Source organism: Rhinichthys klamathensis, unplaced genomic scaffold (genome assembly GCF_029890125.1).
Source record: "Rhinichthys klamathensis goyatoka isolate OS25496 unplaced genomic scaffold, OSU_Roscu_1.1 h1tg000567l_1, whole genome shotgun sequence".
Classification (NCBI taxonomy): domain Eukaryota; kingdom Metazoa; phylum Chordata; class Actinopteri; order Cypriniformes; family Leuciscidae; genus Rhinichthys; species Rhinichthys klamathensis.
In genome coordinates, this window is record NW_026607033.1 from 474,698 (window position 1) to 501,490 (window position 26,793).

Genomic DNA, 26,793 nt, shown 5'->3' on the forward strand with positions numbered 1-26,793 from the left:
ATGATCAAACTCACCCCATCCGGTCCCTCTCCGCTGTTATTCTCGCAGGAAAGACGGATTAGCTCGCGTGCCCTCTGGTCCTCTCCATCAGTATAGGCCTCTTGGATGTTCTTCAGAGTGGGCGACTGACTCAGAGAATGGCTGCCAACCGCTGACTGCTTGGCTCCCATCTCCGGAACACCTGCAATTGGGGCATAGCCACCACAAACAAACCGTATACTCAGTAAAAGAGAAGGAATCTTAGCACACGCTCACGCTAAAGCAAAGATGACGCAATGGGAAATGAGCCCCAGATACAGGAGGAGAGGGAGCAGCCGGGAATCAGGTCAGCCTCATAAAGAATTCACATGCCTTTCCCCCCGGACTGGTGAGGGTGTATTTGCGGAGCCGTGCTTTTCCACGTTTACCTTTGATGTAAAGAGCACCTACTCTGGGCGAGAGTGAGATCGGGAAGAAGATAGTGATGCTCACGAGTACATATGCATATTAAACGCATGCATGCAGCTCTAATAGCAAACAACAAAAGCAACAGTCTGGACACAAAACACACTTAAAGTGGAAAAGGCATGTATATTGGTAGTTTGCATGAAATAGTTAACATGCTCTGTGGTGTGACATGCTAAACTATATCTAAAGCTTTTTAAATGGCATTTTGATCATTCTTTTGTAATTATTATGCATGTAGGTTTGCCACCTTGTATTGTTTTACAAACTAAATGAAATATTTGTACTTTGAAAAATCAATTTATCACACTACAAGATAATTTTAAATGAACTAGATAGATAGAACGATAGACACACGTTTGAATGATAGAACGATAGACAGGCAGATAGACAGAACGACGGACAGGCAGAGAGACAGAACGATAGACCGGCAGATAGACAGAACGATAGTTCAAAGTTTTATTTGCCATTTGTATAGCACAAAGAAAATTGTACACATACATAGGAATTGTACTGCATCACCCTTAGAGTAAAAAAAAAAAAAAAAAAAAAAAGTGCACCAGTGCTTGCTAACCGTTTGACCGATAGACCGGCAGATAGACAGAACGATGGACAGAACGATAGACAGCAGATAGACAGGCAGGTAGACAGAACGCTGGACAGGCAGGTAGACAGGCAGGTGGACAGGCAGGTAGACAGAACGACGGACAGGCAGATAGACAGAATGGTGGACAGAATGATAGACAGGCAGGTAGACAGAACAACGGACAGGCAGAGAGACAGGCAGGTAGACAGAACGACGGACAGGCAGATAGACAGAACGGTGGACAGAATGATAGACAGGCAGGTAGACAGAACAACGGACAGGCAGAGAGACAGGCAGGTAGACAGAACGATGGACAGGCAGAGAGACAGAACGGTGGACAGGCAGATAGACAGAACGATAGACAGGCAGATAGACAGAACGGTGGACAGAATGATAGACAGGCAGATAGACAGAACGGTGGACAGGCAGATAGACAGAACGGTGGACAGGCAGATAGACAGAACGATAGACATGCAGATAGACAGAACGGTGGACCGGCAGATAGACAGGCAGATAGACAGAATGGTGGACAGAACGATAGACAGAACGATAGACAGGCAGATAGACAGAACGGTGGACAGAACGATAGACAGGCAGATAGACAGAACGGTGGACAGAACGATAGACAGGCAGATAGACAGAACGGTGGACAGAACGATAGACAGGCAGATAGACAGAACGGTGGACAGAACGATAGACATGCAGATAGACAGGCAGATAGACAGAACGATAGACAGGCAGATAGACAGAATGATAGACAGGCAGATAGACAGGCAGATAGACAGAATGATAGACAGAATGATAGACAGGCAGATAGACAGAACGGTGGACAGAACGGTGGACAGAACGATAGACAGAATGGTGGACAGAATGATAGACAGGCAGATAGACAGGCAGATAGACAGAACGGTGGACAGAACGATAGACATGCAGATAGACAGGCAGATAGACAGAACGATAGACAGGCAGATAGACAGAATGATAGACAGGCAGATAGACAGGCAGATAGACAGAATGATAGACAGAATGATAGACAGAATGATAGACAGAATGATAGACAGGCAGATAGACAGAACGGTGGACAGAACGATAGACAGGCAGATAGACAGGCAGATAGACAGGCAGATAGACAGGCAGATAGACAGAACGGTGGACAGAACGATAGACATGCAGATAGACAGGCAGATAGACAGAACGATAGACAGGCAGATAGACAGAATGATAGACAGGCAGATAGACAGGCAGATAGACAGAATGATAGACAGAATGATAGACAGGCAGATAGACAGAACGGTGGACAGAACGGTGGACAGAATGATAGACAGGCAGATAGACAGAATGGTGGACAGAGTGATAGACAGGCAGATAGACAGAATGGTGGACAGAATGATAGACAGGCAGATAGACAGGCAGATAGACAGAATGGTGGACAGAATGATAGACAGGCAGATAGACAGAATGGTGGACAGAATGATAGACAGGCAGATAGACAGGCAGATAGACAGGCAGATAGACAGGCAGATAGACAGGCAGATAGACAGGCAGATAGACAGAACGGTGGACAGAACGATAGACATGCAGATAGACAGGCAGATAGACAGAATGATAGACAGGCAGATAGACAGAATGATAGACAGGCAGATAGACAGGCAGATAGACAGAACGGTGGACAGAACGATAGACATGCAGATAGACAGGCAGATAGACAGAACGATAGACAGGCAGATAGACAGAATGATAGACAGGCAGATAGACAGGCAGATAGACAGAATGATAGACAGAATGATAGACAGGCAGATAGACAGAACGGTGGACAGAACGATAGACAGGCAGATAGACAGAATGGTGGACAGGCAGATAGACAGGCAGATAGACAGAATGGTGGACAGAATGATAGACAGGCAGATAGACAGGCAGATAGACAGGCAGATAGACAGAATGGTGGACAAAACGATAGACAGAAGGATAGACAGGCAGATAGACAGAACGATAGACAGGCAGATAGACAGAAAGGTGGACAGAACGATAGACAGGCAGATAGACAGAACGGTGGACAGAATGATAGACAGGCAGATAGACAGGCAGATAGACAGAACGGTGGACAGAATGATAGACAGGCAGATAGACAGGCAGATAGACAGAACCGATAGACAGAACCGAGACAGGCAGATAGACAGAATGTTAGACAGATAGATATATTTTTATTGGGGTAAACTACACCTTTAATAATCTTTTTTAATATCTCTGGGTAGATCATCAGCTAGACAGTAAATGTGAGTTTTATGATATCAATCCAAGAGGCCAGTGAAGGTCAAATCAGTCACTCCCTCCTATTATTCACATTACTCCATCGAGCCCTTTAACATTTATCTGGTGAATGTGGCCAGCGGCAGACGCTGCTCCATTAACATCAAGTCTGCTTTGATGTTAAGGAGCCGGACCTGCGGGTAAGTGCCGGTATGGCTGTGTGCTTTAATAGAAAAGGCTCATATGAATAATTGAGAACATTTTTCTGATGATGAGAGGCCGGAGAAAGCCTGAGGGAGGGTAACCATTAGAACAAATCCAGCCTGCATCAATACGGTCTCAGCTCACGTATCGCCCAGACCAAATCAACCTGGAGGAGAAACCAAAGCCAAGACAATAGCTTCGTTCTGAAACCAGCAAGCTGACAACATAGACAGATTTTAAGGTATTTAAGATGCTCCTAATGTGAAGGAAAGATGAGCATGAACACAGTTCAACTTGTTGCAATTCCAAATTCTCTTGTGTCACCTTAAATCATTGACTGTAAATGAAAAACTTTACAAAAATGAAAACACATCACAAAAAGCCCAGTGAAAAAGTTCATCCAAGATTGTAGACAAAGTGGGAGAATTGTAGACTAAGAATACACTTATATTTCAATACTGATTTTTATAATAAATTCAATAAAATGTATTTGTAAGTTTATGTTTTTATCTAATATTTATACTTTATTTTATTTTATATTTCAATTACCAAAATCTTTTTTTATAGCTTTAGTTAAAAACAACACTGCGACAGACATAGAGATGGATAGACAGATAGAATGATAGATAGACAGACAGACAGGTAGACAGACAGAATGATCAAATAATAAACCGACAGAACAATAGATGTGTGTAAAAGATAAAAATGACCTTAATTGATCTATGTGTGTAAAGATAAAAATTAAGAGAGCTCACTGTCAACATTGGGCTGAGCAAAAGGTTGAATATTCACAATACAGTTGCAATGATTTTGCTGGCTATATGAAATCAAAAGATGTTTTAATAGCATCTCCAATTTAAATTTCAGCCAAAAAAGAATTGGTGAACTTGACTCTTTACAACTTATAATTCATTTCAAACTGTCAGTTTCAATTAATCGATTTAAAATCTGACGCAATTATTAATTTGTATCATCAATCTACAATAGCGGCTATTGTAGAATATATATTAATGATGTCATATACTGTATATAATTTATGCAAATACGCAAATATCAAGATATGTTAAATGTATTCAAACCCTTAAAAATATTAATATTCAACTCTAGATATGATAATGCAAACCTCTTAATTGTGAAATTAACCTCTCTGTATTGTGAAAAGAACTATACAAATAAGACACTTAAAGGGTTATATGTTATATTTTAGTTCACCCAAAAATGAAAATTCTGTCATTAATTATTAATAACCCTCATGTCGACTTTTGTTCATCTTCAGAACACAAATGATGATCTTTTTGATGAAATCGGACAGCTTTCTGTCCCTCCATTGCCAGCTATGCAACTACCACTTTCAAGACCCAGAAAGGTAGTTGTCATCATAAGTGATCCATGTGACTCAAGTGGAACTTCATTTGTGTAAACCACCATTTACATATAAATGAAAAGTGTTAACACTTACTCAACATCTGCTGATTAGATCAAAGGCCTCCAAATTGAACTTTTTTCATTACTTTCACCATATTTTATTACCACTTCATTCCCTTAAACTAAAAAAAACCCGCTAGGTATAAGACTGAATTTGAAAGTATAGAGTCAATGAAAGGTTCCCCACACTATCACTTCTTCTCGTTAAACCCAATTCCCACTATGGACACTGACCTGAAACGCAGGAAAGAACCAAGACATCCACAATCCAAACACGCTGAGCGCTGTCAGCTGCACATACCTTATCATTCTGCACGGATCTATCCGGCAATCATCTCATTACTGTCCGTCACAAATCCACAAGCTTGAAGTACGTCCAGTACCCGGAGCTTAAACCTGACTATAGAGATGCTTCACAGAACGAAAATCCCGTCTCCTCCCTCCATGCTGTCCTTAATGGCAAGGTTATCTTACACTGCAAACACATTAAAGAGTGAAACCCAACCCACCCTGGCCTGCTGCTGTGTCTCTGTCCCTCCCAAGAGGACCTCAGATTGCGTTTGCAGCTAGCTCAAGCCGCACTAAGCCAGATTAGCACATTGGCTTCTTTCTGCAGCATGTGTTACCATCACACAAGACCAGCGCTGCTCAGACGACACTCAATCACACACAGACATGTGACGGGACTCAGACATGAGCCACGCTGCTCTAACACACACCGATGGATGCACGCGAAGTCACTGTTGCTAATGGCAACGGTGTTGCTGATGCTGAGCCGGCAGGGAAAAGGAAACCCAACACCTATGGCATGAGATTTCAGCTCTGGGGGGATATTGACTGTTTTTCACGGGATGCTTACTTCATCTGTTTTCCGGCAGAATGCAACGCAGTGCAACCCAGAAATGATATACAGTGGGTTGTGAAAGTATTCGCAGCCCTTCAATTTATTTTTCACATTTTATGTTGCAGAGCATTATGTTAAACTACTTTCAATTATTATTATTATTTTTTACATCAGTCTACACTCTATACACCATAATAACAAAGCAAAAAACAGATTTGTGACAACTTGGCCAATAAAAAATAAATTAAAAAACACTAAGATATTACATTGCATAAGTATTCATACCCTTTTCTGGGACACTTTCGCTTTCCAATGTCACTTGTAGATATTACTGCACTTCGAGTGGAGTTAATCTGTGGCAAATTCAATTGAATGGGTATGATTTTTAAAGGTACACACCTCTTAAAATGTCTGACAATGCATATCACAGCAAAAACCAAAAGAACTGACTGTAGAGCTCAGAGACAGTATTATATCAAGGCACAGATTTGGGAAGACTACAAAATGAATGGCAGAAAATCGCCAAATGCGGATGTGCAAAAGCTTTTCGCATCGTGCCAAAAAAGACTTGAGGCTGTAAAGGTGCTTTAACTAAATACTGCTGAGTTAAGAGTTTGAATACTTATGCAATGTACTTAATTAAATTTTTCCTTTTTAATAAATTTGCAAAGTTGTCACAAATCTTTTTTTTTTTGTCATTATGGTGTATGGAGTATAGATTGATGTGAACAAAAAGTAATTTGAAGTAGTTAAGTTTAACATAAGGCAGCAACTCTTGCAAGAAGACACTGTATATTACAACTATCGGGATGGCCAAAGATGAATATAGTTCATTGGACTGTTAAATATATTATAATTGGCTGAATGCCAGTCAAAAGTTGAGGCACATGTGACTACATTTGTAAATGTAAAAAACATTTTCATCTAAAGGTTTAATATTTAAAATAAGAGTTGAAGACATTTTTTGTCACTGCTCTGGGAGAAATATCTGTTACTGTGAAACATCTACTATAAAAAAAAAAAGTGTGATTTATACATTATTAATATCCTAATATATCATTTGTTTATGATTGTGTCATCAGAGAAGAGAAGTCACTGCAAGAGGGAAGGGAAGTTATTTCTTTATATGAATATGAATCTGTGGTCAACCCTATATTAATCAGTATCCAGATTTGACTAAAGAGTGAGAGCTGAATGCACTGAATAATGCAAATGAAATGCAAGCATACAGCCCAACCCCACAATCAAACTTGAGTATATGTGAGAGGAAATGACGTGCAATGCTATAAACACCTATCTGAAGTAAAGCTGGGTTTCAGTTCATATTTCTAAATATACTGTTCAGACTGTGAAGTTCCTTGAACCAGAACTGCACTACTGATGTTGTTTAAGGTTTCAGAGGGGTGAAATGAACAACTAAAAAGGAACAAATTATACATGCTGCTTCTTACAAGGTACACTCGGCCGAATTGAATTCACTCTTAGTATCACTGTATCAATTTCTCACTTACATGACACAGTCAAGTTGCTGAACTGGTGTTTCTCTCAGAGGGAAATATTAACCTTCATAGTGCTATGAATATACAAATTGAACGAATCCACAAACTGCCACACTTCTGTTTATGCACTGTCTGGCCATTTGTAAAACAATGAGGAAGTTTCTCTGACTTCAGTATGTCTTCACAGAGAAAAATGTCACTGTTTTTACAGTTTATTTAGAGGATCTGCTATGAATCTCTGTCAAAGTGATGTTCTGGAAACGTTACAATTTTAATATTTTTTTCCAAGTAGATCACTGCCAGACCAAGTGCCAAATGTGCCAAATTTACAGGGAAAAATACTAAATAATTAGTTAAATAATTATCATAAGGTTTATAGATATAATCTAAATAATGACTGAATGAATAAATAAATTAATAAATTATTAAAAATAAAAATGTAATAATTTATAATAATTTAAAAATAAAAATGTTATATTTAATAAAAAAAATTAAAAAAAAAATATACATCAAAACAAAATAAATAAATGTAATATTTTATAATAATAATTTAAAAATAAAATAAGACATTCATTATTTAAAAAATAATATATAAACAAACAAGCAAACAAACTTTACTGTGTCCTGTGAGAGTTTGAGATTAATTTCGGACCCTGTTGAATGTAGAAAGGTTTCTTACCATCTTGCTCCTCCATGCTGCTGGTGATGCCGCCTGGATCTGCAGTCTCTCTGACGTTCCAGTACGACGACATATTTCAGGATAAAAGCTGCGGTTTCATTTTGAGGATGTCATCATTGATTGAAGATATATGAAATACCCCTTGAGGAACAGATTGTGAGACATCCTTCAATTTGCTTGTCTTAAAAAATTCAGAGACACTTGTAGACAAGTGAAAAGGAACAAGACAACATGTAGAGTGCAACAGAATATATCATTTTAGAATATTCATTGCATTGTTGCAATACATGAACAACAAAATAAAAAAAATAAAAACTATTTTATACACATTATTGGTGTTAATCATAGGTGCAGGTTGTTTAAAAACAAAAACAAATTGTCTTTATGAACCCTTACGTTTGAAGTCCAATTCTGTTTCCTTTGGAAATAAGTTAAAATATGAAAGTAAAGTGGAGTTTTACAATTACTTTTTGAATATGAAAATACAGCAACAACACCAGTGGCATCTGGCACATTTTCAGTTAGTTCCTCAAAATGCCAATGCCAACCATCTTTTTATAGATGTCCAATCTAAAGTAATTCTGCTGGTATCTTGCTTTCAATTTTAAGAGACGTCAGCTGATCCAAATACCAACTGCAATCTAACAATTATTCTACAAGTCTACAATCCACCACAAGAAACTGATGTATCCAGCAAACCCTTTTCCAGAGCTGATGTGTGTTGTGCCAGCTAATGACATGACTCATTTTCCTTGGCTTGAGGTCATTGGTCATTTGGTTACAAACAAAACAAGCTTTCTTTGGCGAGTTACAGTAGGCTACATTGAATTTTAATGAGTGACCACTGAAATGCTGGTACGGCCAGACACATTTTGACTCGCATTTTGCAATGAAATGTTTTGAAAGAAAGAATGAGTCCCATATGCAACGTCACGGAATGTCAAACACTTTAAAATACCATGGTAAACATTTAGTACCATCAAAGTACTGTCAAATGTTCCATCACCAATTACTTTATTGGGTAGGTGTAACTTACTGTACCTAGACATTACATTTACAACTTCTTTTTAATTAAGTAGGAGACACCGGGGCTATATTTTTAAACATCATTTGAAAATATAGTATGGACACAAACGTGTAAGACGTGACTACAGAAATATTTCAGTTATTATTTTATATTTCCATTGTTGGTACCCAGGAAAAAACATAGTCTATTGGGCAAGCTTTGGCAAAGCAGGACATATTGACACAATAGTCAACGGGGTAAGTTGTCACCCTGGAAATAGGGTTTTCAGCCCATTTAAACATCAAAACAATCATGAAACAAAACAATTTAACACGAGTTTGAAACTAGCTACAAGAAAAATCACTGCTACAGCAACCTCAGATCTACTTATATCTGTAACTTGCCTCGGACTCCCCAATTTGTTGAATAAATGTTACAGTTTACAATATCGCACATACACAACCTCCTCACCTGTACTGCAAACGCTGCACGGCGCGGTAAATCTATAAAGGCTGCACGCGCACGCCGCGCGAATTAATGCAAGCGTTCCAAACCAAACTAACTAGACGTGTTACGTTGCGTCGCGACGCAGACAGTGTAGATGAGGAATACATGTGGTGTCTAGTCAACAACATTATAAGATAGTTTAGTGTACTTACCACACACTTGAATACATGATATATCCCGTAAAACCGCGGAATAAAGCGGAGCTCCTCAGATGCTTTCGGTTTGGATCAGTTTCGTAGACGCTCACGGATCAAAACAGATTTCTACTTCCTGATCTGAGGGACAATCTTTCCTGAGGAGTTGAGAGTCTGCTTCTCATTGCACGCACACACACACACACACGCTCGCGCTTGTTTTCAAACCTGCTGGGGACTTTCCAGACTATTGTTTGAGTCCATTATATTTCTGTATAGTATAACCGTCCCTTACTAATTTTACATTTCCAACAATACATTAATAAATATGACACAGGTGTATTTTCCTTGTTGGCTGTCCATATAAGCTATAGGGTGACTTCAGAGATTATTGGGACACTTGTTGCCGTTGAGATGACTTGGAAAATGTGTGCCAATCAACCTGAATTCACGGTTTCTGTTATGAAACCTGTTTACATGATCATTAGCGAAACTTGATTTGCCTAGTTTATTTCATTCACTTCAAATGTCTTCACAAGTCAAGTTCCAGCATCTTTCACTATATGTGTGAAGACGTTTTCAGAAGTAGGCTATTATCAAACTACATTATCTATAGAATATAAAAGAGGACACATCAGATTTCTGTTTCTGGCACTTTTATGTCAGAGAGGCTGATTCTATACAAAAATAACATTTAAACCTTTTTTTTTTTTTTTTTTTTTTTTATAATGTGAAAGTCATATTTTAATCTATCTTTTACCATCTTTTCTTTTACCACTGTTGCAGAATTGTAATCCTTTTCTTTTAGGTTTTATGTAAATCTATTTGTATTTTATTTTTGGAATACCATACTACCCGACACTAGATACATAGTGACAGCACTAGACCCTGTAAAACAAAAAGCTTTTCAGAAATGCCTTGAATTATTTTGTGCAGTAGAGTTTTTAACCAATTAAAGAATTTTCAATCATAAAATAAATTGTGGTTAATTTGAACTTAATATCAACACTCCCATTGTTTAATATCTTAACCAGATCTTGTAAAAACATATTGTATGCAAATGCACAAGTTGCAAATTGGCCCTTTGGCCTTAACTTTGGCCTACTTTTGCGAAAATCAACCTTGGTACTCAAGGAAGGGATTGAGTTACGCTCAAATATTTGTGCCATTACACCTAGATAGATACTAATTTAGGTACTTGTATAGAGTATATTTCGCACCACTTCAACAGATCAAAATGACAATAAACAGTTACTTCATATGATTTTTTTTTTTATTGATTCAGATTCATTTTTTAAAATCAATAGCTATTTAATAAGTCAAAGTATATTTTAAACAATTAAGTCAATTCACCTGTCATATGATGTGTATGTACATTTACAAAAGGAAATCACTATTAATGCTAATTATACATTAACATATGCAGGGCAACACACCATATACCATATACAGTGCTAAAAATGATTCATCATTTCAATTTGCATTCAGCATCACAAAGTGAATGTAGTAACAGTTAAATCATTTTTGCAGTTGTGTTTGGTGTCAGAGAAGCAGAAATTATTTAAGACAGCTTTGAGGCGAATTGCAGGACCATTTCGGAATTTCAATCCAAAAACCTGATTTTTACACATAACAGACTATACTTGGTTGCATATTTTGTTATATATTACCAGGAGACCTTTAAAGTCACCATGAAATCAAAACAGACCATTCTTGGTTTTGATGAAATATTGCATTATTTATTATAAATTATTTATTCATGCACATCATTATTATTTGATTTTTAATTAATGTGCAATCTTAATCTTTAATCAAAATAACTTCCCGTCCCTCTTGCAGCGACATCTCTTTCTGATGATGTGTTTACTGGCGTGAGGGCGGGACAACCTGTCACTCACATGAGATCCACCAATAGCAAACCACAACCATCCAATCAATTCCAACTGGAAAAAATCAAGTCCCGGCCTAAATTTTTTCCTGTTAGAGAAGCCATTTCACTAGTCACAATAAGGAGGAAGAAACCGCAACTTCCGCTTCATGTCTACTTTAAGACCACTAAGAAGAATTGAACCTCCAAATCAAAAGCAAAGCCTGTGACTATGTGTTCAGCCAGGCAAACAAGCATGTGAATCTATTGCAATAACTACATAAAACATATGTACTTAAGTTCGATATAGTATATTTCTTTATATTACTAAATATTGAGAGATGATGGATGACTTTGCTTGATTTAAAAACATCCAAATTAAATAAAAAAATAAAAAAACACAAACTTTCTTTCAAATCTGTACAGCACATCTACATCAAATAAACAGACTGGTAGAAAAAGAGCTGAAATGAGACTGATGGTTAAAGCCAGAGTTTCTTCATCCGTAGACTGACAGATGCTGTTATGAACACAGATAGATGGTGGAGCTTCAGATCACAGTTTCAGCTGCTCGCCGAGTCTAATAGTGATGGCTTTGACCTCGGTGTACTCTGCCAGTGCATACTCACCCCTGCACACACACACATTTGAAAGAAATGTACATGCATAACATTTGAGATTGAGAGTCTGGAAAATGGTCATGATTAAACTATGATGCAAAAATCTAAAAACTAACATTACATATCATAGACATTAGGGTACCAAAAGTATCAGCACTCACAGCTCTCGGCCGTTTCCTGACATCTTGTAGCCTCCGAATGGAGCTTGAGCATGTAAGGCGTTGTAGCAGTTCACCCTGGAGAACAGAAAGAAACATGGCCTTTGACCTCACGTTGAAAATTCCTGCTCATGTCATCTTTGTATATACATTGGTGGCCAAAAGTAATGTCCGACCTAGGAAAACTGGCTTCTTTGCACTTTATTCAAACTTTCAATGAAATATTCATTAAATATTGTGTTTGCATGTTGTAAAGTTGCGCCTTGAGTGTAAAACTAATGTACGAGTTCCACGTTTCACTTGTCATGATGCAAAGATGCATACAGCTTGCACTCTTTATTCCCAGCCAATAATTCAATAAATCACTATGTGGCAGGTATTAGCTATATTATTCATTTTAGCTCTAATATTATTTTGTGGGTTTTAGTAAAAAATCTTCTTTCCTCTTTCTTCCTTTTTTTATTTGTATAGCACAATTTAATACAACAGGTGTTGCCCAAAGTGCATCACAATCACAAGATCAAACACTTACCAATATATTAAAAGAATAAAATACATAAATATAAGGAAACACTTACATATACATAGTAACGATCGACACCCGATTCATGGAAGTTCCCAAATGGTATTTAAAAGTGTTTTTTTAATAGCTTTAATAACATAATGGCCAGATGGAAGGAGCTGTCCTCTGCAACCAAGTGGGGTATTGTTAAAATGGTCTGTTTTTGATATTGCTCATGTGAAACAAAAACACCTTCTAAAGGTGTTTTTCCACCTCAAAACAGCTTCTAAAAACCTGGATGAGAACTCCAACCTCCAATTTCACCTTGAACTGTAAGCCAATGGCTGTAGGAGACTGGATTGAGAGGTTGTGTACCAGTAAAGAAACCATATTAGTTTTATCTACTGCAAAAAAACACTGTGCATTTGCCAAAGAACATAAGGTTTGGAGTATGAAAGATTGGAGCCGTGTTCTGCAGTCCGACAAGCCAAAATTGAACTTAGGATGGTGTCAGGTATGTTAGTAGGAGATGACTGGAGCGTTTTAATACTCGTTTAAGGCATGCGTTGCACCATTAAGCACGGCAGGGGAAATAAAATGGTATTGGGGATGCATGTCTGTTGGAAGGATCTACAAAGTTGGTACTTTGAAAATGGACCAATACTTGGGAATCAAATAAATGCTTAGATTGTTTTATATATATATATATCGGATATTCTGCTTTGTAGATCAGCCACTGAAATACCCATATTAGTCCACCACTAGATTTTGTATTTACTTTTGTGTTTGTTATTATAAATTACAGTTGGTGAATGTTTACACTTGAAAAGCTCACTGCATGAGTTTAGTGAGTCTCCTACCAGACGGTTCCAGCTTCCAGGGCCGCAGATACGCTCAAGGCACGATCGATGTTACGCGTGAACACGGCTGCCGTCAGGCCGTACTGTGAGCTGTTGGCCCTGTCGATCACCTCCTCCTGAGTCTTAAACTTCATGATGCACTGAACCGGCCCGAAGATCTGCAAAATACACACATCAGTGCAACACTAATGCCCAGGCTTTCTACAGGTGCTTAAAGGAATAGTAAACTAAAGTTTTTTTCCATTCAACAAAAGTTCAGAGTTATCATGTTTTTCAAGCTCCATAAAGGACAAAAAAAAAGCGCATGCAGTTATATTATGACTTTTACACTTTTATGATGGCTACATTAAATGGTGATTTAATTTGCAGCCAGATGCATATTTTCAGACAGTCAGCTGAAATGACAAAGCGAATTTCAAAGTGAAATATATTTATATTTAAACATTATATGGGTGCCGGTCTGATCAGCTCTGGGTATGTTTGTGTTTGTCTGGACCACATGGCTGACACCTGGGGCCTATACCATGAAGCCGGTTAAGGTGGCAAGCCAGGTATGTTTCAGTTTAGTTTGCGCCAACCCAGGGTTTTAGGCACCATGAAAGTGGTTTGGCTTTTAGCAGTGTTCATCGCCATAGTAACTTGCGCATAACTTAAAGTCCCTGTAAAGGCAATTTTAAAAGAAAATTCTAAACACATTATAAATGTTAGAAATGTATTGCTAAAACATATTACAAAGACTGTGAACTGTGAAGTACTGAATTGTGGAGTTAGACCGTTAAACAGTTTTTCACCATTGATATTTTACGGATTTTTTGGGCGGGGCTAAAACGGGGCTCGATGACGCACTGGAGCCCCTGAGCTCCTGGACACGCCCCTACTTGATGACGCACTGGAGCCACTGAGGCTGTCCGCTCCCCTAACAATTCACATCAGTTTTGCCGCTCAATCGTGAGTTACGGTCAGTAGCCTACTATTAGTTACTACAGCAGCCTACAGATTGCTAGCTAGCTATGCCTTCGTCACAGAAAAGCGTAGGCTACTACCTGGATGCGATCACCGGATCACATACAAAACAGATCGGTGTCCTTATTTAAATTTCCGAAAAACGATTAGCTACATCAAGAAGAAGTGGATTAATTTTGTGAAGAGCCAACCTTGATGGAGAACTGAGGATCACTGCCAAAACCCGCCTCTGTAAGTGATCATTTTACACGGGTTAGTTTTATAAACTTTCGTCGGAGACAACTGAGACATTCACTGATAATCCGTTGTTACTGGTGAATGGGGCCGAACCGACTATCTCCCGCCTCGGCATTCATCCTCCCGTCGCGCCGACAACTGGTGCCATCATCGGCAGTGCGTGCCCACTGCCCACCGTGCGAGCATCCATTCCGGCTGTAGAGTTGAGTGTGGCGAGTCGACGGCAGCTTTCCCGCGAGTGGGCGTGGTTTCAGCGCAGCCAGCGGACACGCCCCCAGCGTTTGAGAGCAGAGATACTGCTCATTTTTTCAAGATTTTGATAGCTTATTTTATGTACTTGCTGGCTTTTTTTATCATTCAAATTTGGCAGGGTGGCTAATAACACATTTTTCTGTGGTGTGACAAACTCAGAACACATACAAAATTTTGACTTTACAGGGACTTTAAGCTCCACTAACCTGGTCCGGGGCAGGTTGTAACATTATCACATTAATGTAAAGGTGTCTTTAAAATATTAACTGTTATGGTGTCATAGAACGTATTACATGGGTTATGAGTAATGTTCATGTATGATGAATGATGGATGTCATGTATATGGTTCGTATGTATTCCTGGTTAATATACTAAGTATCTACTATGTATTTTGGTAATAATGGGGGATATCCCTTTAAGGTTGCGGATGGCCTTGATTACGGGACAAGGCACACCTAAGCTTTTTTAATGGTGGTGATGTGTTTTGAAGAGAGAGGCGCGCCAGTTTTTGTTAACTGCAGCGTCACAGAGTTAAAGCTGTTTTTCCTTAGGGTTTGAGAATTTTTTCAACCGATACGTCAAGAGATGGCTTTAATGGGACAAAAAATATGTTAACCACCTGGACTGTTTACTTGGGGATGCGTTTCCAGCAGAAGGACATGCTTGAACCCAAGTTTGAGAAACTGTGTGAGTAAACATTGCCCGAAGATCGACAGAGCTGGTGAGATCTGACTCATTCTTTTTATTGGAGTGGAACACCAGAGACTCAACGCTCTATTTTTTCCTTGTTGTGGATTACGTTTTTTGTCACGCAGCCAACAGGATTATGTCTCGCGAACTGACTGTATCTTGGTTGGAAAGACTGTAGCGCGATCTTGGGCCAGCCTGAAAATCTTTTCGGGTTAAGTTTATGGACTGGGACAGTGGGGAAAGTGTGGGGTTACACGCACGGGTTTTTTTTATATACGGCGCTCAGCGCGTCAAGCAAATGAACGGGTTGATATGGGTTTTTCCTTTGAATGATTTTCAGCGCCGTCTGAAGAGTTGTTTTGGTACGGTGTGGGTCATTAATTTCCATGCATTTGTGCTTGAGCATGGTTATTTGATAAAGGAAAACATCAAGAATGTGTTATGATTGAAGTATATGATTTTTCTGATTATTGATTTCATTCTAAAAAGATCCCCTTGTGCGTTTATAGTGACACACCTGTTGACAACAAAGAAAATTGAAAAGCAGAGTGTTACAGATGGTGGCCCGTATGGGGAATGAAATGTAATTTTGGTGATTTTGTTTTTTTGTTACCATAGTGATGTGAAATCTGTGTGACTGTTTATAAAAATTAAGAAAAAGAAAAAAAATGACAGACATGATAGAAACTAGGGTGGCACCCCTGGTGGACCTTGCTGAATTCCCGGAGGAAATATCTGAGCATGGCACCCGGGCTTCTACACCTACATCAGGGCTTGGGCCTAGTGAACAGTACCATGAAGCAAGGGGAGATGCATGGGTAACTAGGAGAAATCCTGTGGGGGAGATAACATCGCTGATTAGTTCACTTTACCTATCAGACCAAGAAGAGAATGAACAAGGCTTTGGAACTGAGGGAGATACATCTTATCTCACACTTCCTGCTCTCACTACCATCACTACTGATTTAGGGTCAGTTATGGACAGATTAAATATACTTGAGACTGACTTTAGAGATTCTGTTGATAGTGCATTGAACAGAGAAGTGGGTATACGAAGTTATGTTGATACAAGTGTTGAGGCGCTTGAGCAACGCATGATGTCAACACTGAGACAGTTTGAAGGAAAATTAGTGGAGTGCTTAAAGAGACGTGATGAAAAGTGGAAAGTAGAACATGATCGGCTGAAGCGGGCCAGCCTGGTTACTCTCCCTAGGCCTCTTCCACGTACAGGTGCTACTATTCATCCACCGCATAGCCGCTCTACTCCTGCTCAAGATTCCTCCGGTGCTTTTCCACAAACAGGAGCCCCTTTGAGTATGGGAGTACAGGTTATGAGCCCGTCTATCAGTAGAATCACTCCTCCCGTGATCAACAACGTGACCACGCTTGACCTGGCGGCTAGTTCTGACAGGACTGTACAGTCCTCGAATCTTCATGCTCAAGGGCTCATTCCATGCCAGCCAGTTAATAGTGTGGTAGGTGCTCAGCTTCAGTCAACATTCACTGGAGCATTTTCCCAGCCACCTATACAGCCTTTTATATCAAACGCCAGCCTTTCATCTCCATTAGATGCTTCATGTAGTCAGGCCATCAGACCTCCTGTGGTTTACTCCAGGCCGGCTATTCAGATGGAGTTTCCTTCATTTAGTGGATCCAGGGAAGTGGCCGATGTTCTTAACTTTGTTGATCGCTGCGAAACGTTTTTTGCAGTACGGCCCTTGTCTGATGCAGAGCTGATGGGCGCCCTGTCTAACACTCTTAAAGGGCCAGTACATAGCTGGTGGATGGTGGCGAAAAACAAGGTGCATAACTGGTCAGAGTTTAAAAATGCCTTTAATGATGCCTTTCTCCCGCCGGATTATCTCACAGAGGTAGAAGAAAAACTCCGGGACATGGTACAGTTGCCAGATCAGTGTCTGAGGGATTTTGCATACGATTATCGTGCTCTGTGTTTGCGGTGGAAGCCGGATATAACAGAGACCGAGTTGGTGCGCAAGATCCTTAATAACTGCAATCCTCGAATAGCTGGGTGCCTCCGGGGCACTGTCACAAATGTGGACCAGCTGGTTCAGACTGGCACCTTGGTGGAGAAAGACTGCACCTCGTCTAGAGAATACTGGGGAAAGGTGGACCAGCAGAAGGCCAAAGAGAAGGGTTTAAAGAAAATGCAGGACAAGGGGCCGTCTAAGGAGGCTAAGAAACATGCTGATGTGGTGACAGTAGTACAGCTGGGACGGAAGTCTCCAATGGAGCTCCTCTATGTCCCAGTAGGGGTGAGGGGAAAGCAGTGCCATGCTGTGTTTGACACTGGATGCACGTACTCACTTATGCAGGAGAGTCTCTGGCTAGAACTGGTTCGTGAAGGGGAGCAATTGACGCCGACTGATAACCAAAGTTTTGCCTTGGCCGATGGGAAGACCTATGGTGCGGTGGGGAAAACACAGATGGTGTACTTATGGCATGAGATGATATGGTCGATGGAGATGTTCGTTATGGCTGACAACCACCTGGCTTTCCCTATCATCCTTGGTTTGGACTTCCTCAGGAAAACTTCTACTATCCTTAATATGGGAGACCAGACCTATGGGGTGAAAGGCCCCAGGGGTTATACTTTCCATTCTTTTCTGTCTCACCCGCTGGAGTGGAGATTGAAGCAGGACGCTGAAGGTTGTTCTAATGCTAGCCTATATGTAGCTGTTCCTTACCGGGGGTCTTTGGATCCATTGCCATCATCAGGAATGGTGTCTCCTGTCTTTCTAGACCACCCTTCAGAGGTCAGGGAACTATTCCAGGCCTGGCCAAGAGTATGCTCTGGAACCTTGGGTAAGACAAGGGTTGAAGAACATCGGATCTTCACCACTGACGAGGTGCCTGTCCGCTGCAGGGCATATAGGGTTTCACCCTTTAAGCGGCAGATCATCGCTGACCATGTGGAACAGATGCTCAAGGATGGCATTATTGAGCCGTCACAGTCTCCCTGGGGTGCTCCGGTGGTCTTAGTTAAGAAGCCAGATGAGTCCATTCGATTTTGTGTCGATTTTAGGCGGCTTAATGCAAAAACCCATCCAGACGCCTACCCCATGCCTATCATCCATGAATTACTGGAGTCTATGCATGGTGCTGCATTCTTCAGCACTCTCGACCTGAAGTCGGGATATTGGCAGGTCGCCATGTCCGAAGATAGTAAGGCCAAGACGGCCGTGATAACGCCCATGGGTCTCTATCAGTTCCGGTGTATGCCTTTTGGGCTCAGAAATGCTGGAGCCACATTCCAGCGATTGATGGAGAAAGTCCTAGGGGAGCTTAGAGGGAAATTCTGCTGTGTGTACATAGATGATGTTATAGTCTTTTCACCCACACATGAACAGCATCTTCGGGATCTGCACGCTGTCCTAGGGAAGCTCAATAAGGCTGGACTGACACTTAATCTCAAGAAGTGTGCCTTGTTTCGGCAGGAGCTGAGGTTCTTGGGCCACGTAGTCTCGGACAAGGGCGTGCAGGTGGATCCAGAAAAGACACGTGCAGTAATGGCGTATCCCAAGCCCACTAACATCAAGACCCTCCAGCGGTTCTTAGGCCTTGTTGGGTGGTACCATAAATTTATCGATCATTTTGCAGACCTGGCAGCCCCGTTGAATCGTCTGAAGAGGAAAACCGTGGAATGGGTCTGGTCAGAAGAATGTCAGCAGAGTTTTGACCAGTTGAAGAGGGCGCTGGTGGATGCGCCTATCCTCATGCAACCTGATATGTCTATCCCATTTGAAATCCACACAGACGCCAGTGATGTGGGATTGGGGGCTGTGCTGGTGCAGAAAACAGTGGAAGGGGAGAAGGTGATCGCCTATGCATCCAGGGGAGTGCGGGGGGCAGAGTGCAATTACTCCACTTCTGAAAAGGAGTGTCTTGCAGTTGTTTGGGCAGTTGAGAAGTGGAGGCACTATCTTGAGGGGATTGAGTTCACCATATATACTGATCATGCTGCCTTGACCTGGGCCTTCAACTGTCCAAAAACCTCCTCTCGCCTGACCCGCTGGATCCTGCGGCTCCAACAGTTTCGGTTTAGAGTCCAATACAGGAAAGGACTCCATAACATCGTGCCTGATGCTTTGTCCCGAGCGGTTATACCTCCTTCATCTGCCGCCGTCTATGCTGCAGTGAAGGCTTATGTTTCTTCTGATCTGCCTTCCTCCCTGTTTGAAATAAGGGAAGCCCAAGAAGAAGATTCAGAGGTCACTAACCTAGCCAAAGGGGCGGACGATCTTAGTAAGTGTGACCGGATAGGTTTCACCAAACTACACGGCCTCCTGTATCGACGGTCTCCTGTTAAGGACACGGGGGACAAGTATCAACTGGTCGTTCCGAAATCTCTTGTGCCTGTTTTTTTGGCCTATTTTCACGATCATCCTCTGAGCGGACATCTGGGCAGGTTGAAAACACTTCTGAGGATCCTTGAGGTAGCTTGGTGGCCTTCTATTCGTAAGGAAGTTTGGGGCTACGTCAAGGTGTGTGCCATTTGCCAGGTCTATAAGGCTGAAAATCAAAAGCCAGTTGGCCTCATGCAGCCTACTCCTGTGGAAGAACCCTGGGAAAAGCTGGGGATAGACCTTATGGGGCCTTTTCCCCGCAGTAAAAATGGTAACACCTTCCTTCTCGTCCTTGTGGATTATTTCACGAAGTGGGTGGAGATGTTTCCTTTAAAAGATGGCAAGGCACATCGAATTGTGACAGTTCTGAAAGATGAAATCTTCACTCGCTTTGGGGTGCCACGGGAGTTGGTGTCGGACCGGGGGGCACAGTTTACCGGACATGAAATGAGTAACCTCTGTAAGACCTGGGGAGTGAAGCAGAAATTCACCACTAGTTATCACCCCCAAGCCAACCTCACTGAACGGTCCAATCGGACCATTAAGACAATGATCGCGTCTTACGTGGGGAACCAACATAAGAACTGGGACCAGTGGATCAGGGAGTTCCGTTTCGCCATCAATGCTGCATATCATGAGACCACGGGTCGAACCCCTGCAGAACTGGCGCTCGGAAGGTCCCTGAAAGGCCCCCTGGAGAGACTCATTAGTTCCCCTCCTACTCCTCAAGAGTCACCTTACACCCTGCTGGAAAGACAGAAACAACTGAATGATCAAGTCAAGAAGAGAGTTGAGGGATGTCAGTCCAGACAAGCCAGGTATTACAATACCCACCGGAGAGATGCACCACTTATGGTGGGAGACCTGGTCTGGGTCCGTACTCACCCGCTCTCTAGAGCATCGGAAAACTTCTCATCGAAGCTTGCGCCCAAGTGGTCGGGACCAGCCACTGTGATGAGAAAGTTAGGCCCCATTAACTACCATGTACAGTGGAATGATCAAAATAAAAAGATGGACACGGTTAATGTGGTCAATCTGAAGCCCTACTTTGGAGTTCAGCCTCCGGTACCTCCAGCTGGGGGGGGGGGGGATCTGTAACATTATCACATTAATGTAAAGGTGTCTTTAAAATATTAACTGTTATGGTGTCATAGAACGTATTACATGGGTTATGAGTAATGTTCATGTATGATGAATGATGGATGTCATGTATATGGTTCGTATGTATTCCTGGTTAATATACTAAGTATCTACTATGTATTTTGGTAATAATGGGGGATATCCCTTTAAGGTTGCGGATGGCCTTGATTACGGGACAAGGCACACCTAAGCTTTTTTAATGGTGGTGATGTGTTTTGAAGAGAGAGGCGCGCCAGTTTTTGTTAACTGCAGCGTCACAGAGTTAAAGCTGTTTTTCCTTAGGGTTTGAGAATTTTTTCAACCGATACGTCAAGAGATGGCTTTAATGGGACAAAAAATATGTTAACCACCTGGACTGTTTACTTGGGGATGCGTTTCCAGCAGAAGGACATGCTTGAACCCAAGTTTGAGAAACTGTGTGAGTAAACATTGCCCGAAGATCGACAGAGCTGGTGAGATCTGACTCATTCTTTTTATTGGAGTGGAACACCAGAGACTCAACGCTCTATTTTTTCCTTGTTGTGGATTACGTTTTTTGTCACGCAGCCAACAGGATTATGTCTCGCGAACTGACTGTATCTTGGTTGGAAAGACTGTAGCGCGATCTTGGGCCAGCCTGAAAATCTTTTCGGGTTAAGTTTATGGACTGGGACAGTGGGGAAAGTGTGGGGTTACACGCACGGGTTTTTTTTATATACGGCGCTCAGCGCGTCAAGCAAATGAACGGGTTGATATGGGTTTTTCCTTTGAATGATTTTCAGCGCCGTCTGAAGAGTTGTTTTGGTACGGTGTGGGTCATTAATTTCCATGCATTTGTGCTTGAGCATGGTTATTTGATAAAGGAAAACATCAAGAATGTGTTATGATTGAAGTATATGATTTTTCTGATTATTGATTTCATTCTAAAAAGATCCCCTTGTGCGTTTATAGTGACACACCTGTTGACAACAAAGAAAATTGAAAAGCAGAGTGTTACAAGGTTATGTTCCAGGTAAGAGGTTCCAGACCGAACTTGGACCAATCAGCTGTGAGCAAAGTGACACATGTCTGATGCGATAAAGTCACTCCACCTGTTTCTACTCCAAATTAAAGTTCACTACATAGCAAATGATTTTTAAAGACAAAATCTACTGGCTTTTACTAATGCTTATTTATAATAATAATTTTGTATGATTTAGATATTATTTATGTAATTATTATACCCTTAATCGATCACACATGTATAATTTTAGTTTATCAATTATAATTACGCACAGTTTAAATGAATAAATATATAAAGGTAATATAAATAAGCTCTAGAATCAATAGATAAAGCTATAAAAATGACTAAATGTGAGCTTAAATGTTCAATTCTCTCTATACATATAAACTACAGTATATAAACTAACTTCACAACTTTTACTTGCACTGGTATAGCAAGACTTTTTCTTTTAGTTGTCCTCTTTCATAGACAGCTATTTTCTTCTTACTGTGTAAATTTGTTTGATTTGATTTTTCTATCTCGTAATATTCTGCAGAAGAGAGAAGTGAATCGCGTTGCTTCTTTCGCAAGAAATGAATCGCAGTTTCACTCTTTCTCAGCATGTGATTGGCTGTTCGCTACTGATGTCACACTCAGGATCAAAGCCTGAGTTGACAGAGAAAGTTGATGATCAGCATCATGGTACCAACAAAGCCTGGTTGGATTGGTTTGGTTTTGTCAACTCGAAATTAATCCTGTAACCCGGAGTTTGTTCAACTACCATCATGGTACAGGCCCCTGGTGTTTGTGTTGTCATGCCATGTGCTCTACTGTCTACCGTTACTCCGCCCATCTTGTTATCTCATTATGGCTCGTACCTGTTTTAGTTCATTTGTCACCCTTTATATTCCCGTCTAGTTTTCTGTCTTATGCCAGATCCATTTTCTGCAGTTTACCTTGAGCTTGTCTTCCTGTCATTTATCTGAAGTTTTTGAGACTTGGTTATCCCCCCCCCCCCCGTTTTTCTAGCCTTGTTTTTGAGCTCCTGTCTGGTTAGTTTAGTTTAGTTTTTTCTCCTCCCCTTCTGTTTTGATCCCCAACTCCCCTGTCTGCTTTGGCTGGTGGATCCCATCCTTCATGTTTAGCCTTCATGCTCCCTTTTAGATCTTCCCTGCCCACCAGCCCCAAGATTACAGCTTCCACTGCCAGTTCCCTACCTCTACATCCCCAGGTGTTCATCAATCATCAGTGAGCTTGAAAATGGCTGCACCCGAAAACGTAGGCAGCTGACTTGTTTCCTCGCTGCCCTATCAGGCAATGACTTTGCAGGCAGCGTTTGCGCGCAAAGGTTCCCTGCGAAACTGATTTCGGACAGACTTCTGAGGCAGTGTAACGGTTTAATGATTTACAGCAAAATAGAGCGAGCTTTGGTGAAAACTAAGTGAATATTTAATGACTACAAAAGTAACTTCTCGCTAGAAATGACATCATAAGTGAAAAACATTGATACATACACACAAACTGACGACCGGCCGCAACTTTCAAACGCCATCTTTATTTTTCTAGCTCAACTGTCACAGACTGGAAAAGCACAGGATTCTGGGATATCAAAGGCAGTGAAGGATACATCTATGCTGCCTTCAAAAATGAATCAGATGAAGGTATCTCAGGAGACAGGAAGTGAAACTAACATTGCATTAGGACTTGCCTTCCGACCTTGAAATGAGTCCTCCGAAGGCAGCATTTATCAGTTTTCGGACGCAGCCAATGGCTGAAATCCTTCCTGTTCCCCCTTTTGACTCTGGCCTCACAATTCCTCCCTATTTTGTGTGCCTTTCATAATCAATAAATCACTGTTATTCCAGCATGAGATTCCTCCTCTTTTACCATCCTGACTATATATATTATATATACGGTATATGTATGTTTAAATACAAACATATTTCACTTTGAAAATATATATATATTTTTTTAAATACGTATACTGTATTTATTTGATTTGATCAGGCTGTGATCAGGTCAGACACTGATCACAGGTCTTTAATGCCACAATCATCCAGCAGGTGGCACTATAGGACACAAATTTTGATTCCTGTCTCCTGGGCCCAGTTGTTCAAAAGCAGTCTGATCAGATAAGATCAAATCTTGAAAATGGGTTGTTCAAAAGAAAAGAAAAAAATTATGAAATCAGATTAGGTCCCAAAATCCAATCTTGGTTTTGATCTGGGTCAAAATCGTCAGGTTGTGTTATTCAAATTTTTTAGTAAGACTGGGATAACTGATTTAAAAAAAGGATTATCCTGATTTATTAATTTAATAGTTAAACTAATAAAATAATTAAATAAATGTGTATATACTGTATGTATGTGTATGTGTGTATATATATATATATATGTAACATGATACAAATGTTGTAATTTCTGACCATTTTAAAAGTTATTACATTTTTGTTCCTGAAATCCACCCTTCTGCTGGGAGACAGTTTACTTTTCCACAAAAATAAAACTGGATGGCAAAACATAGGATTTCCAAATCTAGATCATTCTAATCCAGATTAATCCTTCTGAACTGGGCACTAAAGATCTCTATAGTTAGTTCAAAATTAAGGTTATGTCAATATCTAGTTGAGTCATGGAACTCCTGAGGGTGCAGGCTGATCGGTCCTTTACATGCAATCTGCAAGCAATCATATTTTTACTGCATGACACAAGCTGATTGGCCTCTGCTGATCCTGAAGCCAATGAGATTCCTTGCTCAACATTTAAATAGTCTGGTTCAGTGTTTGCTGTCCTGCAGTGCACTATCAGAGCTCCTCTGGAACCTCCACCTCCCCCAGCTCCACCTGCCTAGATCTGCTACAGGATTTATGTCTATTTATGCAGCAGCAGCATATCTTACATGCTCACAGCACGGTGTCTGTGTATCTGTTAGCAGTAGCAAGTTCATACTTTCTCTGCAGCAGCAGCAATAATCTACAGCAGCAGTGTAGCAGATCAAGTCTGCCAAGACCAAATACAAAAACTGTTGCATCTACACCATATGTAGCTGTTTTTCTATATGTTTTACAAATTATAGTGCACATACTATTACACTGAGCACAGAGGAGCGTCGTACCTCTTCTTTGGCAATACGCATGTGGTCTTTGATGTCAGAGAAGATGGTCGGATGGATGAACAGACCCCTGTCTTCCACTGCACAGCCGCCACACTCCAGCTTCGCCCCGTCCCTCTTCCCACTGTCCACCAGCGCCAGGATCTTATCAAACTGATGCTGGTCAATCTGACAGAAGAGCAGAAACACATAAAGAACCTGAATACAGGAAGGAAAACGTTCAAGTTAGTGAGTAAACTGAGTGATCACCTGCGGCCCGTGTGAGGTTTGCGGTTCCATAGGATCTCCAATCACAATATTCTTGGCTCTTTCCACACTGAGACGCACAAACTCATCATAAACCTGCTCTTCCACGTACACGCGTGACGCAGCGGTGCACGCCTGACCCTGGTTGAAGAACGCGCCCTTCTGCGTTTCCTCCACCGCCGACTGCACTGCACACACACACATACACACATCAGTGTGCAATTTATACAAAACATTTTCTTGTGTTATTTTCCCATGCCATTATGCTTTGTTTCTTTCCGAAAAGCTGCAGTGCATTATGTAGCAGTTCGGTACCCGTGCCAATGTTCATGCTTTGATTCATTTGTAAACTTGATAACATAATGCATTATATCATTACACCCTTTCTGGAGTTTAATGAGCTGTGCATTGGCATAAATCTGGGTTTGTGTGCAGATGTGAACATACATAATAATAGAGCAGAAAAGAGTTCACAGCTGCATGTGTGGTCTGCAGTATTGCAACATCACTGGGGCTGAATAAACTCTAGCCAAAAAAAAAAGCCTATCAGAAATATAACTGTACCACAATCAAATGCACTTCAATGAACTTTAATCATACTGTACATTGGTCCAATATGTATTTGGCAACTTAACCCACATAAAGCTATCATATAAATCATCAACATTTTGGTGAAAAAAACTGTTGTACACTATCTACTACATGCCTTCTGTCATCTGATTGATAGTTCATAGTTTTTTAGCAAGTGAAAAGACTTTAAGCATACCGGTAATTGTAAAAATGTCCACCTTCGGGTTGTGGTAAACGTCTTTTTGCTGTTAAACCTTTACATATTTTTATAAAGTAACAGTAAGAATAGCTTTTATATTGTTTGAAATATTTCAAGACGAACACTTACTGCACTGAAGCAGGTTTAATTGATTATCCATACATCATCTTTTTTGTTGAAAAATCATGTTAAAATGCACATATCAGATATGATACATCAGGCTTTTGAGGAACGTTCATCTCTCGATCATCACTGTATTGCATTGCATTATATGTTTTGACCCTGCATAAAAACTAGGATAGATCATAAAACTAAGTATTTAAATATGAACTTAATAAGACATAATAATGGGAGATACAGAGTGATAACTGATATTTATAAGCATTTTATGTAAGTAGTCTGTTATACTGTTATAAAGATCTCACTGACTTACATTAAAAGCTATTAGAATTACATCTATTTGGCCATATAAATAACA

The 26,793-nt window shown here is 40.6% G+C and overlaps 2 protein-coding genes across 4 annotated transcripts in view; both read right to left on the minus strand.

Annotated features, from left to right (window-relative positions):
• Window positions 1-9,740, minus strand: part of lrrk1 (leucine-rich repeat kinase 1) — a 107,873-nt gene extending 98,133 nt beyond the window's left edge. For 2 of the 3 annotated variants that reach the window (XM_056239567.1, XM_056239565.1), the window contains exons 1-3: window positions 9,594-9,740; window positions 7,929-8,069; window positions 15-181 (exon numbers count right to left, since the gene is read on the minus strand). In XM_056239567.1, coding sequence (XP_056095542.1) covers window positions 15-181; window positions 7,929-8,001 — 240 coding nt within the window. In that variant the 5' untranslated portion in view covers window positions 8,002-8,069; window positions 9,594-9,740. Of the gene's footprint in view, window positions 1-14; window positions 182-5,207; window positions 5,570-7,928; window positions 8,070-9,593 lie in introns of those variants that run through there. The other variant, XM_056239566.1, reaches the window with a different exon arrangement.
• Window positions 9,741-10,835: 1,095 nt separating this feature from the next.
• aldh1a3 (aldehyde dehydrogenase 1 family, member A3) overlaps window positions 10,836-26,793 on the minus strand; it is a 35,918-nt gene continuing 19,960 nt past the window's right edge. Inside the window, exons 9-13 of the mRNA XM_056239569.1 lie at window positions 25,550-25,734; window positions 25,304-25,468; window positions 13,583-13,740; window positions 12,224-12,298; window positions 10,836-12,073 (exon numbers count right to left, since the gene is read on the minus strand). Of these exons, the coding sequence (XP_056095544.1) occupies window positions 11,998-12,073; window positions 12,224-12,298; window positions 13,583-13,740; window positions 25,304-25,468; window positions 25,550-25,734 (659 nt within the window). The 3' untranslated portion in view covers window positions 10,836-11,997. The remainder of the gene's footprint in view (window positions 12,074-12,223; window positions 12,299-13,582; window positions 13,741-25,303; window positions 25,469-25,549; window positions 25,735-26,793) is intronic.